The sequence below is a fragment of the Sciurus vulgaris genome (genome assembly GCF_902686455.1).
Source record: "Sciurus vulgaris genome assembly, chromosome: 15".
NCBI classification, from domain to species: Eukaryota; Metazoa; Chordata; class Mammalia; order Rodentia; family Sciuridae; genus Sciurus; species Sciurus vulgaris.
In genome coordinates this window covers 59,287,449-59,308,809 of record NC_136476.1, presented here as the reverse complement: position 1 = coordinate 59,308,809, position 21,361 = coordinate 59,287,449, and the positions used below count along the sequence as shown (strand labels likewise).

Sequence of the window (21,361 nt, the reverse complement as noted above, 5' to 3'; positions counted from 1 at the left end):
TTGTGTAGCATAATTTAATTGCAAATTAGTAGCTTGTGTTTCTAGGTCTTTTAAAGGAGTATTTGACTGATCAAAAGTCCTTAAAATTAAAGAAGTTAAAAATCATTTCTTTTAAGTTTGTACTTTAAAATGCTGTCCATCACCTCATATAAGACCTAATACTTTAATGGAGATAATTCTTTTATTTTTTTGTTATTTCACTAGCTGCCTCAAAAATCTCTCTGAATTAGATGAGGAAGTAGAGGGAATTTAGAGGAGATTTGGTGTTCCCCAAACTCTGAAAGTTGGAATTAAGCCCTAGAAAAAATATTTTGCTATCCATTACTGTGACCACATTTATAGTTGCCAGCTGGTATGGCCTTGGGAAAGAAAGTCTTTGCGAATTCAGAGTTCTTCAGTAGTTCTTTATTTGTGGAGGGCAGATACGCCCAAATAGTGTCAATAGAGATAAAACAAACAAAAACTTGTTTATAAAGAAAATTAATATGTGAGTAAAATGTAGTGTCGATCCCTAAGAGGAAGAAATCTCAAGAGAACATGAAAAGAGGGAAAAGGGAGGGGGCTAGTTTCACTAAAATTTAAAAGTTAATAGGAAACTAGAGTCAGGTGGTGGGTACACTGGTGCTGTTAGCTCTTGCAAAAGACATTTGAGATTTTGGCCTTTAGGGCAACGAGTAACTATCCTTTTCCTTTACTGCTGGGAAAGAAGACTTAAGAGGAAGAAAAAAAAAAAAATCAGGTATGTAGGACTATTTCTTCTGTACTGATAGGAAATAGGTTAAAATCTCAACTCTTGAATTAGAAATACAAATGAGGTTATTCTAGTGTTTGAAATTTAGCAGTTTATGAGGACAATTTCTCTGCTTTCATAATCTCCGAGAGCTGTGGAGTTCCCAAGAGTGCTCAGGTAAGAGTGTCTTTGGTCAGATTTTGCTTAGAAAGAATGTAAATAGGAACTTGCTATGAATGAGAATATTCAGTATGTTTTTAAGAAAATGAAAGGCTATCAGAAGACTTTTCTTTGTCTTTTCCATCCCCTTCAATATTTTTTCCCTCTTTTTAACAACTGTTTTCTAAGCTTTGAAAGAAACCCTTTTAGACTGGAAAGTTAAATTGTGGTCCTATTTTGTAAATATTTTGCTAGAAGGGCAATTTATTTATCTCCTTCCTTCCTTTCTTCCTTCCCTCCCTCCTTCCTTCCTTCCTTCCGGGGACCAAACCCAGGGCCTTCTGTGTACCAGGCAGGTATTCTACCACTGAGCCACATCCCTAGCCAGCAATTTTGTTTTAATGTAAGATAAATGACATGTTAGAATTAAATTTTGTGAAAATATTTCTTGAAGCCTTGACTACATGTTACACCTATTTATACAACTCAGGAATGATTTCCAGTAGGTAAGTGTAATCATCATGATAAAAAACATACCAAGAAAACAAGTATGAGTCAATTTCTGTTTGGATACAGTGGATGATGTGATATATAAATAGAAGCTAAATGGGTAATATATGGAAGAAATACTAGACCTTAAGCTTAGTTAGAACAGGTATTTACTTAATCTTCCAGTGAGTATTACATGTAGATCCTTGATAAATTTTTATTGATCTCTTAATCAATTTGGCTAAGAGTTGGAGATATGAATTCCATTCCTGGCTTTGCCATGTATTTCTGTTTGAACTTAAATGTTCATTTTCTTGAATATTGTTACAAGTGCAATATGGTTCTTTGGATCTATAGACTCAAAGAAGCGATTCTTACTCATTGAATTCTTATTCTCAGCTCTTCTGTCTCAAAAGGCTCATTCTCACTAGCATTTTTTCATGTCTGTCTATACACACACACAAACACACACACACGTGCATGGCCCTCAACTGATCATTTTTTTGGTTCTCACCTCTACTGATGTTTCCTGGAATCCCTTCAAAATAAACTACTGGTTCTTGAGTTGTTATATCAAGGTCAGCTCATGGAGAAACTCAAAATAACACACACAGCAAGTTCTTCCTTGACCAGCTCTTCAGCCTTCAGTGTTCTCATTCTTGATCAACTCAGCTGTCATACTCATTCTTCAACCCTACTATATTACCAGATTTTGCCTCCCTGCACCATATTTTCTCTCTAATAAAAGATTACAAGGATGAACATGCAGTATATTCAGTGGCAGTTTCAGAACTGAACTTGCTTGAAATATCAATTGATAGTAAATAAATGAAATTTCTTTTAGCTTCCTCAATCCCACTAATAGAGGATTTGATTTTATACAATTAATTGAAGGAACTGGTTTAACAGTCTGAAAGACTGTTATCTTTGCATCTGATTCTGGAGTTTTGGAACTTGAAGTCTTCCAGGCAATTAGGAAGGAAAGGTGGATGGAGAGGAGAGAGAGGGCAGGTTTTTACCCACAAAGCATGAGCTTACAGTTCTTGCTGCCCCTGACCTTGTGTGTTAAGTGCCTGCAAGAGAAGGTTGTACTTGTCCTCACAGAATTAAATTCACAAGACTTAAAATATATTTTGTTTTCAATATCATTCTGTTAAAAATGTCTTCCCATTTCCTAGTGATTTCTTCTTTGACCTTTGAATTATTTTGGGCAGTCATTTTAAGTGCTCAGCACTCACTGTGACTGAAACACTGTTACATCAGTTTCTACATTCAGCTCCCTACATTCGAAGTTTCTACATCCACTCTTCTACATTCTAAGCAAAAATCAGTACACTGGTTTCTTTAGAAAGAGTATATGTTCTTCTGAAAGAGTATATTCTGAAGTTTGAGGGTGTAGTGTTTTATAAATGTCAATTAGGTCAATTAGATCAAGTTGGTTGCAAGTGTTTAAATCTTCTTTATCTTACTAATTTTTAAAAATGTGTTTAAATTACTATGAGTAAAGTTAAAATCCTCAACTATGATTGTGAATACTTTTTTGGTGTATGCATTTTGAAACTCTTGTTATTGCAGAGTACTTATGCGTTTAGAATTTTTTTCAACAAACTATTTCTTATCATTATTGAAACATCCTTCATTTTCTCCAACAACTATCTTGACATATAACTTGATACATGTTAATAAATATGTAATTATATAAAACATATCATCTAAATTGGTAAATATAGCCCCATTAGCTTTCTTTTGCTCAATGTTTGTGTTGCGTGCATTTTTCTTCCCTTTTACTTTTATATGTCTAAATCTCAACAGTGTTTCTGAAAAAGAACAATTTAAGTTTTGAACTGATCTGACAACATGTGTCTTCTAATTGGAGTCTTTAGTTCACATAGATTTAATGAAATTGGGTTTAAATTTCATTGGGTTTAAATTTCCCACCTTGGTATTTTGTTTTCTATTAGTCCTATTTATTATTTGCTCCTTTATTCCTCCTTTCTTGTTGTGGCAGATTGTATTTCCTAAGGTTGCCAATGACGTACAAATATACATACAAATACGCATTTCATCCCACGTCCTTTTTTTTTATTTCAACAATGTGACTAATTGTCCCACTATAAGTAGAAGTCTACATCCTTCCACTTGAATTTTAATGTGGGCTTGAACCAATATATAATGGCAGAGATTATAACTTATACCTATCTCTATCTTTCTTGGAATATTTGCCTTTCCAACACACCATTCTGTGAAGAAATTCAAACTATCCTATGCAGAAAGACCACAGTGAGACTCACATATACTGGAAATGATGTGAAAGAACTCCCAGATATGTGAAAGAATGATTCCCAGATGATTTTTGTCCCCTTGCTTTTGAGTCTTGCAGTTAATATCAGACATTGTGATACAGAGATAAGATGGCCTCATGATAAGGCAGTGCATTGCAGTTTCTGAAAAGAGTTGCAGTCAAAGACTCAGGTCTACAAAGTTCTTCACATATTTGCATTTCTAGCCCAGGGTCTTTTATTTTTAGGTATCTATCTCAGATCTTTGATTAAGTCCAATTTCCACGTTCCCGTCAGACACCTCTACTGAGGCCTCCTCATGCCCGGAGGAAGGGAAAGATTTAGACACTTTTCTCTACTCTGACTCATAACTTAGCATTTTCTCAATTCCTCAACTTTCCCCTCCACTTCCTTGCCCTAGGGGTCCATAAAATTGCCAGAGCCTTTTGTTTGGGGCTCCCTCCAAAGTGAGATGGCCTCTGAGTCTGAACTGATCCCTTGACGTTTTTTCTGCATTGTCTAAGCACTTTCTCTAATTTAGCCTTTGGCTTTGACAACACAGTAAATGACTGATGGCTTAATTCTTTTGTTTTTAGCTTGTTGATTTAATTGGCTACTCTGATACCTGGCAGGTAGCTCCGCTCTCCCTTTCTCTCCCAGCTCAGCTGAACTCCTGACAGGTAGGTCCTTTAAGTTCTCATAGTCTAACTGCAAATAATTTTTTATTACTTGAAAAAACAGTGATAGAAGAGTCTTAAAACAAGAAAATTATGCTTATCCCAGTTTCACCTTTTTGTCATTTTATTTTATTTCTACATCTTATATGTTTTTATTATTTGATCACTTTCACATTTTTGTCCTTTTATTTCTATACCTTATTTGCTTTTATTTTAATTGCCTTAAAATACACATGTCTATATATATGAGGAAATTTTGAAGAAGGACTTTTATATTTGCCCAGATGACTACCAGTTTTTGCTCTTCATTTTCACCGTTCACAAACAGATTAAGTTCTCCCTTTCATACAATTCCCTTCAGTATTTTAGCATTTCTTGGAGTGCTGGTCACCTACATAATTTCTCAGGGTTTTCCTGTAAATTATTTTCCCTTCATTTTTGAAATGTATTTTTGTTAGATAAGGCATTTTTAGTGTTTTGTTTAAATTTCATAAAAATGTATTTTCTTCTGGCTTTTCATTGTTTCAAATGTTATATCAGTCATTTTCCTAAATGTAATGTTTCTATTTTTTCCGCTGCTTTTAAAATTTGTTCTTTATATGACCAGTTTGACTGCATGTAATTGTCGTGGTTTTCCTGGCTTTTATCCGCCTTGGTCAAGTTTCTTGTAACTGTGGCATGGTGTTTTCAACAAATTGGGGGAAATTTGACCCATTGTTTTTTTATTTTTTCAAGTATGTCTTCTGTGTCTCTCTCTCCTATTTCTAATTAGTATTTGATATCGTCCCACACATCTCCAGTGCTCTCTTCTTCTTTTATACTCTTTTTTCTATTTGTACTTTAGTTTGGCTACTTTCAGTTGAGTTGTCTTATGTTGGCAGGTCCTTTACTCTTCCATTTTCTGTCTCAATTCCAATATCTGGGCCATTTTCTTTTCTACTCTACCAATTGTTTTCTCTTGTAATCATAAGTCAATTTTAAAACTTCTTTTGTCCCTCCCTCATAATTTTTTTTTATTGTAAACAAATGGGATACATGTTGTTTCTCTGTTTGTACATGGCGCAAAGGCATACCATTTGTGTAATCATAAATTTACATAGGGTAATGTTTGATTCATTCTGTTATTTTTTCCCTTCCCCCACCCCTCCCACCCCTCTTTTCCTTCTATACAGTCCTTCCTTCCTCCATTCTTGCCCCCCTCCCTAAACCTAACTCTAACCCTAACACTAACCCCTCCCTCCCCCCATTATGTGTCCTCATCCACTTATTAGCAATATCATTCGACCTTTGGTATTTTGAGATTGGTTTATCTCACTTAGCATGATATTCTCCAATTTCATTCATTTGCCTGCAAATGCCATAATTTTATCATTCTTTATGGCTGAGTAATATTCCATTGTATATATATATATATATATATATATATATACCACAGTTTCTTTATCCATTCATCAATTGAAGGACATCTAGGTTGGTTCCACAATCTGGCTATTATGAATTGAGCAGCTATGAACATTGATGTGGCTGTATCTCTGTAGTATGCTGATTTTAAGTCCTTTGGGTATACGCCAAGGAGTGGGATAGCTGGGTCAAATGGTGGGTCCATTCCAAGTTTTCTAAGGAATCTCCACACTGCTTTCCAGAGTGGCTGCACTAATTTGCAGCCCCACCAGCAATGTATGAGTGTACCTTTCTCCCCACATCCTCGCCAACACCTGTTGTTGCTTGTATTCTTGATAATCGCCATTCTAATTGGGGTGAGATGGAATCTTAGGGTGGTTTTGATTTGCATTTCTCTTACTACTAGAGATGTTGAACATTTTTCCATATGTTTGTTGATTGCTTGTAGATCTACTTCTGTGAAGTGTCTATTCATTTCCTTTGCCCATTTGTCGATTGGATTTTTTGTATTCTTGGTGTAGAGTTTTTTGAGTTCTTTATAGATTCTGGAGATTAGTGCTCTATCTGAAGTATGATTGGCAAAGATTTTCTCCCACTCTGTAGGCTCTTTCTTTGCATTGCTGATAGTTTCCTTTGCTGAGAGAAAGCTTTTTAATTTGAATGTATCCCAGTTATTGATTCTTGCTTTTATTTCTTGTGCTATGGGAGTCCTGTTGAGAAAGTCTGGTCCTAAGCCGACATGTTGAAGATCTGGACCTACTTTTTCTTCTATAATTTGCAGGGTCTCTGGTCTGATTCCGAGGTCCTTAATCCATTTTGAGTTTAGTTTCGTGCATGGTGAGAGATATGGGTTTAGTTTCATTCTGTTGCATATGGATTTCCAATTCTCCCAGCACCATTTGTTGAAGAGGCTATCTTTTCTCCATTGCATATTTTTGGCCCCTTTGTCTAGTATGAGAAAACTGTATTTATTTGGGTTCGTGTCTGTGTCCTCTATTCTGTACCATTGATCTACCTTTCTATTTTGGTACCAATACCATGCCGTTTTTGTTACTATTGCTTTGGAGTAGAGTTGAAGATCTGGTATTGCGATACCCCTGTTTCACTCTTCCTGCTAAGGATTGCTTTAGCTATTCTGGGTTTCTTATTCTTCCAGATGAATTTCATAATTGCTTGCTCTATTTCTGTAAGGCACACCTTTGGGATTTTAATTGGAATTGCATTGAATTTGTATAGCACTTTAGGTAGTATGGCCATTTTGACAATATTAATTCTTCCTATCCAAGAACATGGGAGATCGTTCCATCTTCTAAGGTTTTCTTTAATTTCTTTCTTTAGTGCACTGTAGTTCTCATTGTAGAGGCCTTTCACTTCTTTTGTGAGATTGATTCCCAAGTATTTTATTTTTTTCGAGGCTATTGTGAATGGGGTAGTTTTTCTAATTATTCTTTCTGAAGATTCATCACTTATGTATAAATATGCATTAGATTTATGTGCATTGATCTTATATCCGCTACTTTACTGAATTCACTTATGAGTTCTAAAAGTTTTCTGGTGGAATTTCCTGGTTCCTCTAAGTATATAATCATATCATCAGCAAATAGGGATAGTTTGAGTTCTTCTTTTCCTATTCGTATCCCTTTAATTTCTTTGGTCTGTCTAATTGCTCTGGCTAGAGTTTCAAGGACGATATTGAATAGAAGTGGTGAAAGAGGGCATCCCTGCCTTGTTCCAGTTTTTAGGGGGAATGCTTTCAGTTTTTCACCATTTAGAATGATATTGGCCATGGGCTTAGCATAAATGGCCTTTACAATGTTAAGGAATGTTCCCACTATCCCTATTTTTTCTATTGTTTTCAGCATGAAGGGGTGCTGTATTTTATCAAATGATTTTTCTACATCTATTGAAATAATCATGTGATTCTTGACTTTAAGTCTATTGATATGGTGAATTACATTTATTGATTTCCTGATGTTGAACCAACCTTGCATCCCTGGGATGAAGCCCACTTGATCATGGTGCACTATCTTTTTAATATGTTTTTGTATGCGATTTGCTAAAATTTTGTTGAATTTTTGCGTACATGTTCATTAAGGATATTGGTCTGAAATTTTCTTTCCTTGATGAGTCTCTGTCTGGTTTAGGTATCAGTGTGATATTGGCTTCATAGAATGAGTTTGGGAGGGTTCCCTCCTCTTCTATTTTATGGAATACTTTGAGAAGTATTGGAATGAGCTCTTCTTTAAAGGTTTTTTAGAACTCGGCTGAGAACCCATCTGGGCCCGGACTTTTCTTTGTTGGTAGGCTTTTGATGACCTCTTCTATTTCATTACTTGAAATTGGTCTATTTAAATTGTGTATGTCCTCCTCGTTCAGTTTAGGCATTCATATGTCTCTAGAAACCTATTGATGTCTTCGAAATTTTCTATTTTGTTGGAGTATAGATTTTCAAAATAGCTTCTAATTATGTTTTGTATTTCAATTGTGTCTGTTGTAATATTTCCTTGTTCATTCCGAATTTTAGTGATTTGGGTTTTCTCTCGTCTTCTCTTTGTTAGTGTGGCTAAAGGTTTATCAATTTTGTTTATTTTTTTGAAGAACCAACTATTTATTTTGTTAATTTTTTGTATTGTTTCTTTTGTTTCAATTTCATTGATTTCAGCTCTGAGTTTAACTATTTCTTGTCTTCTACTACTTTTGGTGCTGGTCTGTTCTTCTTTTTCTAGGGCTTTGAGCTGTAGTGTTAGGTCATTTATTTGTTGAGTTTTACTTCTTTTATTAAATGCGCTCCATGAAATAAATTTCCCTCTAAGTACTGCTTTCATAGTGTTCCAGAGATTTTGATATGATATTTCTTTGTTCTCATTTATCTCTATGAATTTTTTAATTTCCTTCCTAATATCTTGTTGTCCATTCATCATATAATAGCATATTGTTTAATCTCCAGGTGTTGGAGTAGTTTCTGTGTTTTACTCTTTCATTTATTTCTAACTTCAATCCATTATGATCTGATAGAATACAAGGTAGTGTCTCTATCTTCTTGTATTTGCTAACATTAGCTTTATGGCATAATATATGGTCTATTTTAGAGAAGGATCCATGTGCTGCTGAGAAGAAAGTGTATTCGCTCTTGGTTGGATGGTATATTCTATAAATGCCTGTTAAGTCTAAATTATTGATTGTGTTATTGAGATCTATGGTTTCTTTGTTCAATTTTTGTTTGGAAGATCTGTCCAGTGATGAGAGAGGTGTGTTAAAATCACCTAGTATTATTGTGTTATGGTCTATTTGGTTTCTGAAATTGAGAAGGATTTGTTTGACATACATGGATGAGCCACTGTTTGGGGCATAGATGTTTATGATTGTTATATCTTGCTGATTTATGCTTTCCTTAAACAGTATGAAATATCCTTCTTTATCCCCTCTGACTAACTTTGGCTTGAAGTCCACATTATCTGAAATGAGGATGGATACTCCAGCCTTTTTGCTGAGTCCATGTGCATGGTACGTTTTTCCCCATCCTTTCACCTTTAGTCTATGAGTATCTTTTTCTATGAGGTGAGTCTCTTGCAGGCAACATATTGTTGGATCTTTCTTTTTAATCCAATCTTCCAGTCTATGTCTTTTCATTGATGAATTCAGGCCATTAACATTCAGGGTTATTATTGAGATATGATTTGGTTTCCCGGTCATTTGGTTCATTTTTTAAGTTTTATTTATTTATTTATTTATTTATTTATTTATTTATTTATTTGACACGACTTTATTTGACAATTCCTTTAGGATAATTCCTCCCTTTGCTGATTTGCTTCTTTGTTTTTCATCTCTTCCTCATGGGAAATTTTGCTGAGAATGTTCTGTAATGCTGGCTTTCTTTTTGTAAATTCTTTTAGCTTTTGTTTATCATGGAAGGATTTTATTTCATCGTCAAATTTGAAGGTAAGTTTTGCTGGGTATAAGATTCTTGGTTGGCATCCATTTTCTTTCCGAGCTTGAAAAATGTTGTTCCAAGCCCTTCTAGCTTTTAGGGTCTGGATTGAAAAATCTGCTGATATCCGTATTGGTTTCCCCCTGAATGTAATTTGGTTCTTTTCTCTCACAGCCTTTAAAATTCTGTATTTATTTTGTATGTTAGGTATTTTCATTATAATGTGCCTTGATGTGGCTCTGTTGTAATTTTGTGTATTTGGAGTCCTAAAAGCCTCTTGAACTTGATTTTCCATTTCATTCTTCAGATTTGGGAAATTTTCTGATATTATTTCATTGAATAGATTGTTCATTCCTTTGGTTTGTTTCTCTAAGCCTTCCTCAATCCCAGTAATTCTTAAATTTGGCCTTTTCATGATATCCCATAGTTCTTGTAGATTCTGTTCATGATTTCTTACCATCTTCTCTGTTTGTTCAACTTTGTTTTCAAGGTTAAATATTTTGTCTTCAATGTCTGAGGTTCTGTCTTCCAGGTGTTCTATCCTATTGGATATGCTTTCTATGGAGTTCTTAATTTGGTTTATTGTTTCCTTCATTTCAAGGATTGCTGTTTGTTTTTTTTTCAATATTTCTAACTCTTTATTGAAATGATCTTTTGCTTCCTGTATTTGCTCTTTTAACTGTCGATTGGTGCGATCATTCAATGCCTGCATTTGCTCTTTCATCTCATCATTCAGTGCCTGCATTTGCTATTTCATCTCATCGTTTGCTACCCTCATCATTTTAATTTTGTACATTCTGAACTCCTTTTCTGTCATTTCTTCTGCCATGCTGTTATTGGGTTTTATTGATGTAACATCTAGAGTTGTTTGGGGCATTTTCTTACCTTGTTTTCTCATATTGTTCAGGTATCAGTGGACCACTGAGATATTGCAGATTTCCTCAATTGACTTATAATCCCTCATAATTTTTTAAAGAATTGATTCTTGGATATTTTGTATAAAAATAAGGACTGAGATGAGCACACTTGTAGTATAGCTATTCAGGAGTCTGAGGCAGAAGGATCACAAGTTCAAGGCCAGCCTTAGCAATTTAGGCATAGCCTATCTCAAAATAAGTAAAAAGGGCTGGGAATGTAGCCCAGTGCTAGAGCTTGCCTAGGTGCCCTTCCCTGAGTCTGAATTCCCAGTGCTAAAACAGTTAATAATAATGATGAGTTAAAAACAATTTACCTCCAGGAACGGGTGTTTTCTTATTCCCTCAGAAAGTGGGAAGTAGGGGCTAAATCAGTTTAATCTGTGGTTGAGCTGAATTTGGGCTTTGCAGCTTTATGTGATCAGTGCATCATTGGTTTCCAATAGTTTTGGTTATGGGATTGGATTTTTCTCATCAGAAGAGCCTGTGGTCTCAGCATTAAGGAACATCTGGATAGATCTTTATTTTTATGGCCATGCTGGCTTTTCAAACTGGGAAATTCTGATTTGCAGTTCTTCTGTTAGAAGAGGCACTATGGGCTTTCTTTGCAGTTATGCTCCTGGCTTCCTGAGTTTGGGTGGGGACATCTCTGCTCTTCTGCCCTCAGCCTTTGGAGTGCAACTGCCTTACTTTATACAAAGGCCTGTAGTGCCTCAGAGTTTATCTCAGCTCCCAGCATGCCTCCGTGCACTCAGACTTTGACATCCTGTCCTTGAGCATGTGATGAAGTCCTATAGAAAGTTGGCAGTTGGAGAAAGACTACGGTTCGAGTTTCTCAAAATTCTTATCTGTCAAACTAGCCTCCACATATTCATTAAAAGTCCATTAAATGTTCTGTTGACTTCTCACTTTTCTCTATGGGGTTTCTTTTTCTCTGCTGTATCATAATTGAAAATCAGCATGTAGGAGAGAAAATTTCTTGTCTCCTATGAGTAATGTGTCACTTGCTGGTGTTCAATTCACTTGGATTCTTGGCATTCTCAGTAATCTAATAAGTTAAAACAAAAACAAAGGCAAAAACTAAAGAAATGAAATCTGATTTTGTAGTTTATTTAGATAGTTATGGTTGCTAGAGTAAGAAGAGTGGTCACTCTTGTGGTTTTCTCTCATTAACCAAAAGATTAATTATTAAAAGTGAGGTTATAAAAAGTTCAGCAAGACTTCTGTATCCCTGAAGGTCTTGTCAGCTTCTAGTTTTGCTTAAGGACTGCTAAATCCTAAATACAAAGTGGTAGATATTTTTTCTCTAGGCAACAATGCACACATCAGATTTGTTTTTGAAAGATTTTACTCTATTTTGAAAAGGTTCTCCTATTTTAGTGCTGTCATAGGTAAATTCTTCCATACTATACATTCAATTTACAGGGTTTGGGGAAAGGATTTGTAATGGAGCCAGCTGTTCTATATTCAGACATTCAATAAATCATTCTGTTTTCAATCCTGCCTCTCAGTTTTATAATTCATTATACCTTATTTTTCAAGAGTTCCCACATTGCAAATTGTGATATCTTCCTGAAGTGCTGACATCATTCATGTGCATTTGGACTGCTGCTTTCTCAACCTTGATTCATTCTTATAAAACTTACCATCTTGTTTTCTGTCTTCTAAAAATTTGTTGAAAGCCCTCAGGCATCTTGCATTAGAAGATTATAACAGGATATATGCTAAACCACTGGAGGGTTTAAACTGAATCTTAAGAGGTCTGACTACTGGTCCATTTCACAGTTCATTAACTTAATACCTTATTTCCTTCTTTCTTTCAGTTTTGAGATTTTGTTGAAGATATTCCTAAAGAATTGTCTGAGATTGCCACGCAGCAAAAATGGTTCAGCTGACAGCTACTCCTCTAAGTGCACTTGTTGATGAGCCAGTGCATATCCAAATTACAGGCCTGAGTCCTTTTCAGGTGGTGACTCTTCAGGCATCACTGAAAGATGAGAAGGAGAATATGTTTTATTCTCATGCCTACTATAGGGCCAATAAAGTTGGCAAGGTGGATTTGGAATATGATTCTGCACTTGGAGGTGACTATGTGGGAGTTCACCCCATGGGTCTTTTCTGGTCCTTGAAACCTAAAAAGTTGCTAACTAGACTATTGAAAAAAGATGTGATGAATAGCCCTTTCCGAGTTCAAATAAAACTTTGTGACCTACAGTCACCACTAAGAAATCAAGATACTAGTACCTCAATGGTCAGCGTGACTTTGGAAAGGTGGTATGTGGCACCGGGTGTCACACGGATCCCAGTCGAGGAAGGTCGCCTTCGAGGAGCCCTCTTTCTCCCTTCAGGTGAGTTGAATTACTGTTATTATTATCCTTGCTTTTCTTCTTTTGAATCCTTAATCCTTCTAGCAATTTAGTTTTGATGTGGATAATAGAACTCTACTTGCCTGCCTTAGAATCAGAGTTAGCTTTAGGTCATCAAAACAAGAATGTCATGATATTCCACTTAACTCTGAGTCTGGAGCTTGTCTAAGGATATGCCTAATATAGTTAATGGAATCCCTACATTGTGGGATTTCTAAAGTTTTGGATTTATACTAAATTTATCTGCTTTAAACCCTGACTATTCTGAAGATTCTCATTTTGATGTCACAGAAGCTGTGTCAGCACCTCTGGAGGCTCTATCTATCATGTTGCATTTCAGTATAAGCATATGTTACTGCATTGTTGTCACAACAAGCCGGTGGTATGATGGATTGAAAGATTGCAATAAATTAAGATAATGCAAAGAAATTTTATTCCCATTAGTCTGTAAATATTGCATATAGAATATTCCATAAATCAGGTAATATAGAATACTTCCTAATGGCTAAAAAACATACCAGAACAACTCATTATTTCCCATGATCTCCTCATACCAGTAAATAGTTTTAAACATCTATTGGTCAGAGTTTATTTTGGCTGTGAATGAAGCAAAGTTAGTTCCAAGAAGACTTCACCAGGCCTAGGTTTCTGATCTGTTTGAGGTCTACTTCTTCAAACAGGTGCTTTTATCTGGGACATAGCCATCACCTCGTCAGAATATATTGGCTTTATTTAATTTTTCACTTATAGAACTGAGATGGTGTTTTAGTCATCTTTTTCTCTGCTCTGACCAAAAGACCTGAAAAGAACAATTTTAGAGGAGGAAAAGTTGATTTGGGGCTCAGGGTTTCAGAGGTCTCAGTTCATAGATGACTAATTCCATTGTTCTGAACCTGAGATAAAGCATAACATTAAGACAGAAGGGCATGATGGAGGAAAGCATCTCAGAACATGGCCCTAGGAAGCAGAAAGAGACAGCTCCACTCTCTAGGACAAAATATACATCCCAAAGGCATGTCCCTAAGACCCATCTCCTTCGACCACACTCTACCTGCCAACAGTTACCATCCAGTTAACCCCGATAGGGGATTAATGCACTGCTCAGATTAAGGCTTTCATAACCCAATCATTTCACCTCTAAACTTTCTTGTATTTTCTCACGCTTGAGCTTTTGGGGGATACCTAATATCTAAACTATAACAGAGGATTTGAGGACCCTTGATGTACTAAGGTTGATTTTTGGCAACAAAGAGTTAAAGATGGTATAGAACTAATCTTCCCTTTTCAAATTTAGCATGACATATGTACTTATTTAGATAATTCTGAACTTTTTATATCTAGTAATTAGTATGCAGACTTGTGTGCAGGATCAGGAAGTAAGTAGCACAAACTTGTTTCTTCAGTACTCCACCCCTGTTAAAAATTTGTGTATTGATACAGTTCTTCCATGTTGGGAATGATGTGCTGGTTCCGGATGTACTATTTGGGAACCCTTTTGACATTGCATATACTGGGTTTTCCACTTGAAGTGTTTATTCTGTGGGAACACAGAAGGATGAGTTGTATGGGTCATAAAAAGGTTGAGTTGGGTCTCAAAACATTTCTCTACTGCACCATTCTTTATAGATAAGGTACTCTTAATAGTTCTCCCCTTTCCTTCCAAGCAGAAGATGCAAAACTTATTCATCTATTAAAGTGACATTTTTAAACCAAGATATATTAAGTATCACTTCTTCTTTTCTCAAAGTAATGTAAATACAACAGTTTTTAAAAATTCCTAATACTTTTTAAAATCAAATCACTCCTTTTAAACATGGGTGGGGCTGTTCTTCATTAGATAAAATCATGTATCCAACAATAGAATTATCCCAGTAAATCCACTGTAAATTTCTTTCAGTGTATGGACTCTGCTTTATTTTGAAAATAAGCTGCTTGCTATTCAGAAAGGGAGTATAGAATGATTCTCTTAACATGCCTCTTTTTTACCCAGCATTAGGGTGTAGGGAATAAAAAGCATTACTTAGTGAGAGTTCATCATTTATATCTGCTTAGGTGGGAGATTTCATCAAAGTAGTCAGATTAGTGTAACCAAACAGTAATAAGCCAGGATGTTAGCAAAAGTAATCTTTAAAAAAAATTCTTTTGAGTCATATGCTTCTTTGAAAACCCAGTTAATTCTTTGGATTCCCCCACCCCTTGTGTTAGTCAGCTTTTCATTGCTGTAACAAATACCTGACAAAGTAAACTTATAAATAAGAGTTTTATTTTGGCTCACAGATTTAGAGGTTTCAGTACCTAATCAGTTGTTTGTTTTGGGCAAAGCAACACATCCTGGCTGGAGTGTGTGGTGGAGGAAAACTGCTCACCATGTGGGAAGCAAAAGAGAGGGAAAGGAAGGGGCTGGCGTCCCGCTCTCCCCTTCAAAGGTGTGCCCTCAGTGACCCGAAGACCTCCTACTATTTCATCTTGTCAAGATTCTACCACCTCCCAATACTGTCATCCTTGGATCAAGCCTTTAAAACATGGGCCTTTGGGGGACATTCCAGTCCAAACTATAGCACCTCTTATCAGTAAAATGCACACTTAAACATATATTCTATTTTTGCACATAATTTTAGGATCTTCCAAGTTTTCCTGAGGTCTGTTTATGTACCTTTTATAGGTTAAGAAGTATTTGCCCAATTTTTTGACTTTCTTTACTCTAAAACTATGGAAATGGACACCTTGTCAATAGGCCATAATTCAGTCCCACTTATAAAGCTGAAAATTTGGGAATTCTATTTAAAATTTTATGCATTAATTTCAAGATTTCTAATGCTTTTCTCCCTTGTGGTTTCATATTCTTATTACCTTTTCCTCATTCTTTAAACCCTGTTTTTTTTTTTTGTTTTTGTTTTTGTTTTTTGGTTTTTTTTTTTGGTTCTTTTTCAGGAGAGGGCCCTTTTCCAGGGGTGATTGATTTGTTTGGAGGTATCGGCGGACTGTCTGAACACCGGTCCAGTCTCCTGGCTAGTCGTGGCTTTGCCTCGTTGGCCTTGGCTTACTGGGGCTATAAAGACCTACCTTCTCAACTACAGAAACTAGATTTAGAGTATTTTGAGGAAGCTTCCAACTTTCTCCTGAGACATCCTAAGGTAATTTTATCTCTTTAGTAAATTTGAGTCCCAGTTTTTTTTATAACCATAATATTCTGTTACTTCTCTTAACTTCCAATTAAGATTCTCCCTAGTGAACCCAAAATTCTATTACATACCCATATTGTTCACTTGATTTCTTATCCAATTTCTTTTGCTCAGAAAAACAAAATGCATAGGAAGTTAACCTGTGTCCATCAGAGTATTGAAAGGCATTGGCTTTGATTTAGACAGAAATGAGTTCTATTTCTAGCTTCATCTCATCTGGTTCAGGGAATTTGGGTAAGTTACTTAGTGTTTCTTCATCTGTTAAATAATATTGTAATGATATAACTTCATAAAGTTATGGTGGGATTTGAAGACTATTATAGAAAGAAGGTTCTTATTATAGTACTTGGTAATATAGTATTGTAATCAATACAGTATTATTGCACTTGACAGTACTAAACGCTCAATTATTATAGTTATTATTTTCTCATCACCATATTTACCTAGATAACTATTATACATTTCTTTGAAGAGTGGGTCCAAGTCTTTAATTATTTGAGAGGACTTGAACATAATACTCTAGTACTAGTACTCTGATTGTAGTCCAATCTACAATCCTTCTTTGAATCCTAAAATGTTTACTTTGTTGCTATAATAGGGTTGGCACTTATTATCCCTTGTTAATTTTGAGGGGTGGAGGGGGCAGAGGGAAGGAAAGATAATAGAATGAGACAAACATCATTACCCTATGTACATGTATGATTATGCAAATGATATGACTCTACTTCATGTACAACCAGAGAAACAATAGTTGTACCCCATTTGTGTACAATGAATAAAAAAGAAAAAAAGAAAAAAACCTTCACAACTGCAACTACAGTGTTTAAATAGAAAGCATGCCCCACTGGGTGAAAGTTGCATACAATATTGTGCTATAAACATTGTTTTATAATCTGCAGTTGTTGTTCAGATTTAATCCATATAATGACATATGTCACTATATGCTATTTTATGAGGAAGAAGACTATTTAAATGAAACAAGCAATAAATATTTACTTAGAATAGTTTATTCACATGTATAAATAAAGAACTAAATTAAAATTAAATGTAACTAGTACATAATTTTTCATATAAAGATCACCAATATAGAATCAGGTTTGCAATAATAAGACAAGCAACAATTACTGACAATTTACTAATGTACTGAAATTTTAAATGGCTATTTATGATGCATAAAATGGAATTTTCCTTGAACAGTCAGATAGGCAATGTTATCATTATGATAGCCCTTTACTTGGCTTGGATGAGAAATAAAGAGATTATGTGATTCTGTTTTTCACTTTCTTAGTCTGGTTCCCCTTATACTTGCTGCATGACTTTTCCATCACTGTTTTTGCAATGTCATCAAGATAACTAGTTAATGACTATTTATCCAGGCTAGAAACCAGACTTTGTTCCTAGGCCCTGAGTACTTTCATTAATGCTGCTTCACAATATCTCTTCTGCTAAATCAGAGATCTTTGCATTCCTGATAGGAATTGTTGATTTTAAGTGACTTTTGAAAACTTTGAATTCCCTGACCCCAAAATTGGTGACAGAAGTTTTAGCAAGAGTTACTGTTCTTCCAAGGATCAGAAAAAATTTAGATAAAGTACATATATTGAGTCACACTTTTTAGTTATTTTATGTTATAAGTGCTTTTGCTTTATCTTCCATGGCCAAATGCATTGAGTTCCCATTTCTCCTTGCCATAACTGTGGCTCTTTATCTTCTATATTAAGACACAGAATTTCAGAAAAGGGGAATTGGGGTTGGGAAAAGGGAAAGGTTAGTAAAGGATACTAAGTTTCAGTAAGACAAGAGGAATAAATTCTGGTGTCTATTGCATAGCATGGTGCCTATAGTTAATAATGCATTGTATATTTCAAAATTCATAAAGGAGATTTTAAATGTTCTCAACACAAAGAAAGATAAGTTTGTGAAGTTTGAAGTGATGAATATGTTAACTGCTCTTTTCACAACGCGTGCATGATTCAAAGCATCACACTATACCTCATAAATTTATAATTGTTATGTGTCAATTAAAAATGAAAATTAAAAAAATTTCAAATCTTTAAAAGATCCTTTTAATTGATTCAAACCAACCTTTTAGTGTGTGGTATGGGAAATAGGGAGAATACGTTCCTCATTCCATTTGTTTAGTTTTTTCCCCTTTGTCCTATTTGTCTCATTTCTATCATCTGGCCATAAGTAGTATTCTCATTCATGCTTTTCTAAATAGTGGGGAAATCCCAAACATTTAATTGATAAAATTCCCTGAAAATACAGAAGATCAATTTAGAAAGAGAAAGATAAAAAGATGTTTCTCTCTGAAACTCTACAAGGAGCTAGGGCTCAAAGAGAATTAAGGCTGTATTTTGTGTCACACAGAACCATCTTGTCTTGAACTCCTCCTTTGCACTCCTGTACCTAGCTAGTGACTGAGAGCTAGCTGTACGTTTAACACACATAAGTAACTTGGAACCACATAGTTTCCTTTTCATTTCCACTGGTGTCCCCTTTTGTTCAGATGCCATCACTTCTTGCCTATGCTATTGTAATAAACTTTGGGTTTTCTGCCTCTATTTTTTCAAGTCAGAGTTGCAAGATTAGCCTTTTTTGGAGCACAGCTGTTTTGCTCACTTGCTCAAGATCTTCCCCTTTACTACAGGATAAATGCCAGTCTTCCTAGAATGTTAGACAAACTTTCTATGATCTGAATTTTGCATATTTCTGCAGCTACACATGAGCCTTGAAATTGTAGAGAATGATTCTGGTATAGGCAACCTAATGATGCCTGTTACACTCAGAAAAGAATATTACTCCTTATTGGCTCCTATTGTTTACATGAAGTCTCAATTCCTAGTCCATTTCCTCTGAAAGTCTTTCTTTGATCCTGCATTTATTCCTTGGGTTGGTATCCTTGTCTCTCTACATTCTTATTAATTATTATAGACTTTATAATACTCTGATCATCTGTTTTTCTTCTGCATTTCTTTCTGATAGGGAGTTCCTTGGTGGCAAGAGATTGAGCCTTTTCTCTCTGGGGCCCCCACTGCTTGACACAGGCTAGATGATCTAAAAATGCTCACTTGATGATTGGCAAGGATAAAGAAAACTGAACAAAACTCCCTTTTGAAATCTTTTGCAACGAAAGCAAGCTGAGTCCTCTATTCAAATTTCATGTTCTATCCTACTGACCCAACTTCTTTTTCAGTTTCTTCCTATAGGGTGCCTTTTCCTTTGAACTTTTAGAGAGCTCAGAATTTGTGTAACAAAGTTTATTAACCATTATACCCTGACTCATATTATTCACAATAGTACATGCATTTTAGTTAGTTTCCTTAAGACATTGATATTTCTTGAGGGCAATTTAGAACCAAACACAATGCTGAAGCTATAGTATTTAGTCAGTAAAGCTTGATACATTTTTGAAGGAGTATTTCCTTGAGTGCACATTCTATCTTCCAGAACTCTACACATGAGGTATATGAGTATGTGGGGGGATTTTTTTTTACTTGCTTTGTTCCCATTGGTCATTGAAGTTTTTGGTTGTCTGAGATGGTGGGTTTTCCTAAATGAAGAGTAGAATAACATCTCATTTCTGTTATTTTTCAGGTCTTTGGCCAAGGCATTGGGGTAATCTCTACATCCAAAGGAGCAGAGATTGGACTGTCTATGGCTATTTACCTAAAACAAGTCACAGCCACCATACTTATTAATGGGCCAAACTCCCCTTATGGCATTCCATATGTATATCGTGGTTATACCCATCAGTCCATACCCTACTCTCTACAGTTTCTATCCACCAATGCCTTGGGGTTTATAGAGTTTCAGGGCATTTATGAGAAAATTGGAGTTGAGGCTAGCCAGTCTTTATTTCCCATTGAAAAGGCCCATGGACATTTCCTCTTCATTGTGGGAGAAGATGATAAAAGTATCAATAGCAAAGAACATGCTAAGAAAGCCATAGAAAAGTTGAGGAGACATGGGAAGAAGAACTGGACCCTGCTATCATATCCTGGGGCAGGTCACCTGATAGAGCCACCCTACTCTCCACTGTGCTGGGCGTCAAAGATGCCCAATGCTTGCACACCTATCAGCTGGGGAGGAGAGGTTATCGCACATGCAGCTGCACAGGAACATTCTTGGAAGGAGATCCAGAAATTTCTCAGGAAGCACCTCATTCCAGTGGTGACTAGTCAACTCTGAGAAGACTAGATATTTCTGGGAAACTGAGAAGAAAAGTCTCTTTACTAGCATCTCTTGATTTCATAGAGGAACGTCTTTGATCTCTTATTGTTAAGAGGGAAGTTGTGATAACAAAAGGGCAGGAGGACTGGGAATGGTAACGTCTCGACTTTTGAAAGGTAAATGGTTTCCACTGAACCAAACATTATACACCGAGAATCTTAATATTTGTAGAAATAATCTTATGGCTCTACCTGCCCTGAAATAGTCATCATTTCAACAATTCTCAATCATAGCAATTGTCAAGGGAAAATTTACCAACAATGAACCACAGACATGTAAACCAGATATAAAGAGAATCAGATGCTGACATCTATTTATTTCCTAAAACTCAAATATTTGTAGTTTCCTCATTTAAAAATATGCTCATATCTCATTGTAACTTTGTTGTTGGAAGGCTAGAGCCAGGTGAAGAATGTATTATTCTAAGGCAATATGGAAGCTTATCATGGATATAAGATTGTTGAATCAGTCTGCAATCAATAATTCAAAAATATAAAATTACTTTTATGTCTGAGCATGTACATGTTGGCATTCTCAACAATGAGAGAGCAGGAATCAGATTCATAGACTTATAATTCAGGGAGGTAGCCATGATAATGGGGATTGTATGCCTCTAGATTAGGGACTGGCTATTTACCATCTGGCTACTTTTTCTGTAAAGTAGCCAGATGCTAAATATCTTTAGCTTTGTGAACTATAAGGTCTCTGTTATTACTCCTTAGCTCTATTATAGCACAAAAGAAGCCATAGGTAATTGTGTAACAACTGATGGTGCCTTCGTTCCAATTAAACTTTATTTATGGACATTGAAATTTGTGTTTCTTATCTTTTTACATATTGCAAAGTAACAATTTTCTTTGTATTTTTTTCTCTAAGCACTTATAAATGCAAAAAACATTCTTAAACCCAGTAGCAGCACACAAATAGGCTATAGGCCAAATATGGCTCACAGGGTGAAATTGGATGACCCTAGGTATAGAGCAATCCAAATAACCTTGTCCAG

At 35.6% G+C, this 21,361-nt stretch overlaps 1 protein-coding gene across 3 annotated transcripts; it reads left to right on the top strand.

The window, feature by feature from the left end:
• The first annotated feature begins 823 nt into the window (after positions 1–823).
• LOC306644997 (bile acid-CoA:amino acid N-acyltransferase-like) lies at positions 824–21,170 on the top strand. Of its 3 annotated transcripts, XM_079112250.1 has the most exons (5): positions 890–907; positions 4,254–4,337; positions 12,401–12,925; positions 15,875–16,077; positions 19,723–21,170. In XM_079112250.1, exons 3-5 carry the CDS (start codon positions 12,460–12,462, stop codon positions 20,314–20,316), a joined length of 1,263 nt encoding a protein of 420 aa, XP_078968376.1. In that variant the 5' UTR covers positions 890–907; positions 4,254–4,337; positions 12,401–12,459; the 3' UTR covers positions 20,317–21,170. The 3 variants fall into 3 exon arrangements, with proteins under 3 accessions (XP_078968375.1, XP_078968376.1, XP_078968374.1); XM_079112249.1 differs by lacking the exon at positions 4,254–4,337 and having other exon boundaries at positions 824–907; XM_079112248.1 differs by lacking the exon at positions 890–907 and having other exon boundaries at positions 3,477–4,337.
• Positions 21,171–21,361: the final 191 nt, after the last annotated feature.

Coding starts and splice junctions, on each gene's coding strand:
- LOC306644997 (XM_079112249.1), top strand. CDS start 12,460: ATGGTTCAGCTGACAGCTACTCCTCTAAGTGCACTTGTTGATGAGCCA. Junction 12,926..15,874: donor AGCCCTCTTTCTCCCTTCAG/GTGAGTTGAATT, acceptor GTTCTTTTTCAG/GAGAGGGCCCTTTTCCAGGG. Junction 16,078..19,722: donor TTCTCCTGAGACATCCTAAG/GTAATTTTATCT, acceptor GTTATTTTTCAG/GTCTTTGGCCAAGGCATTGG.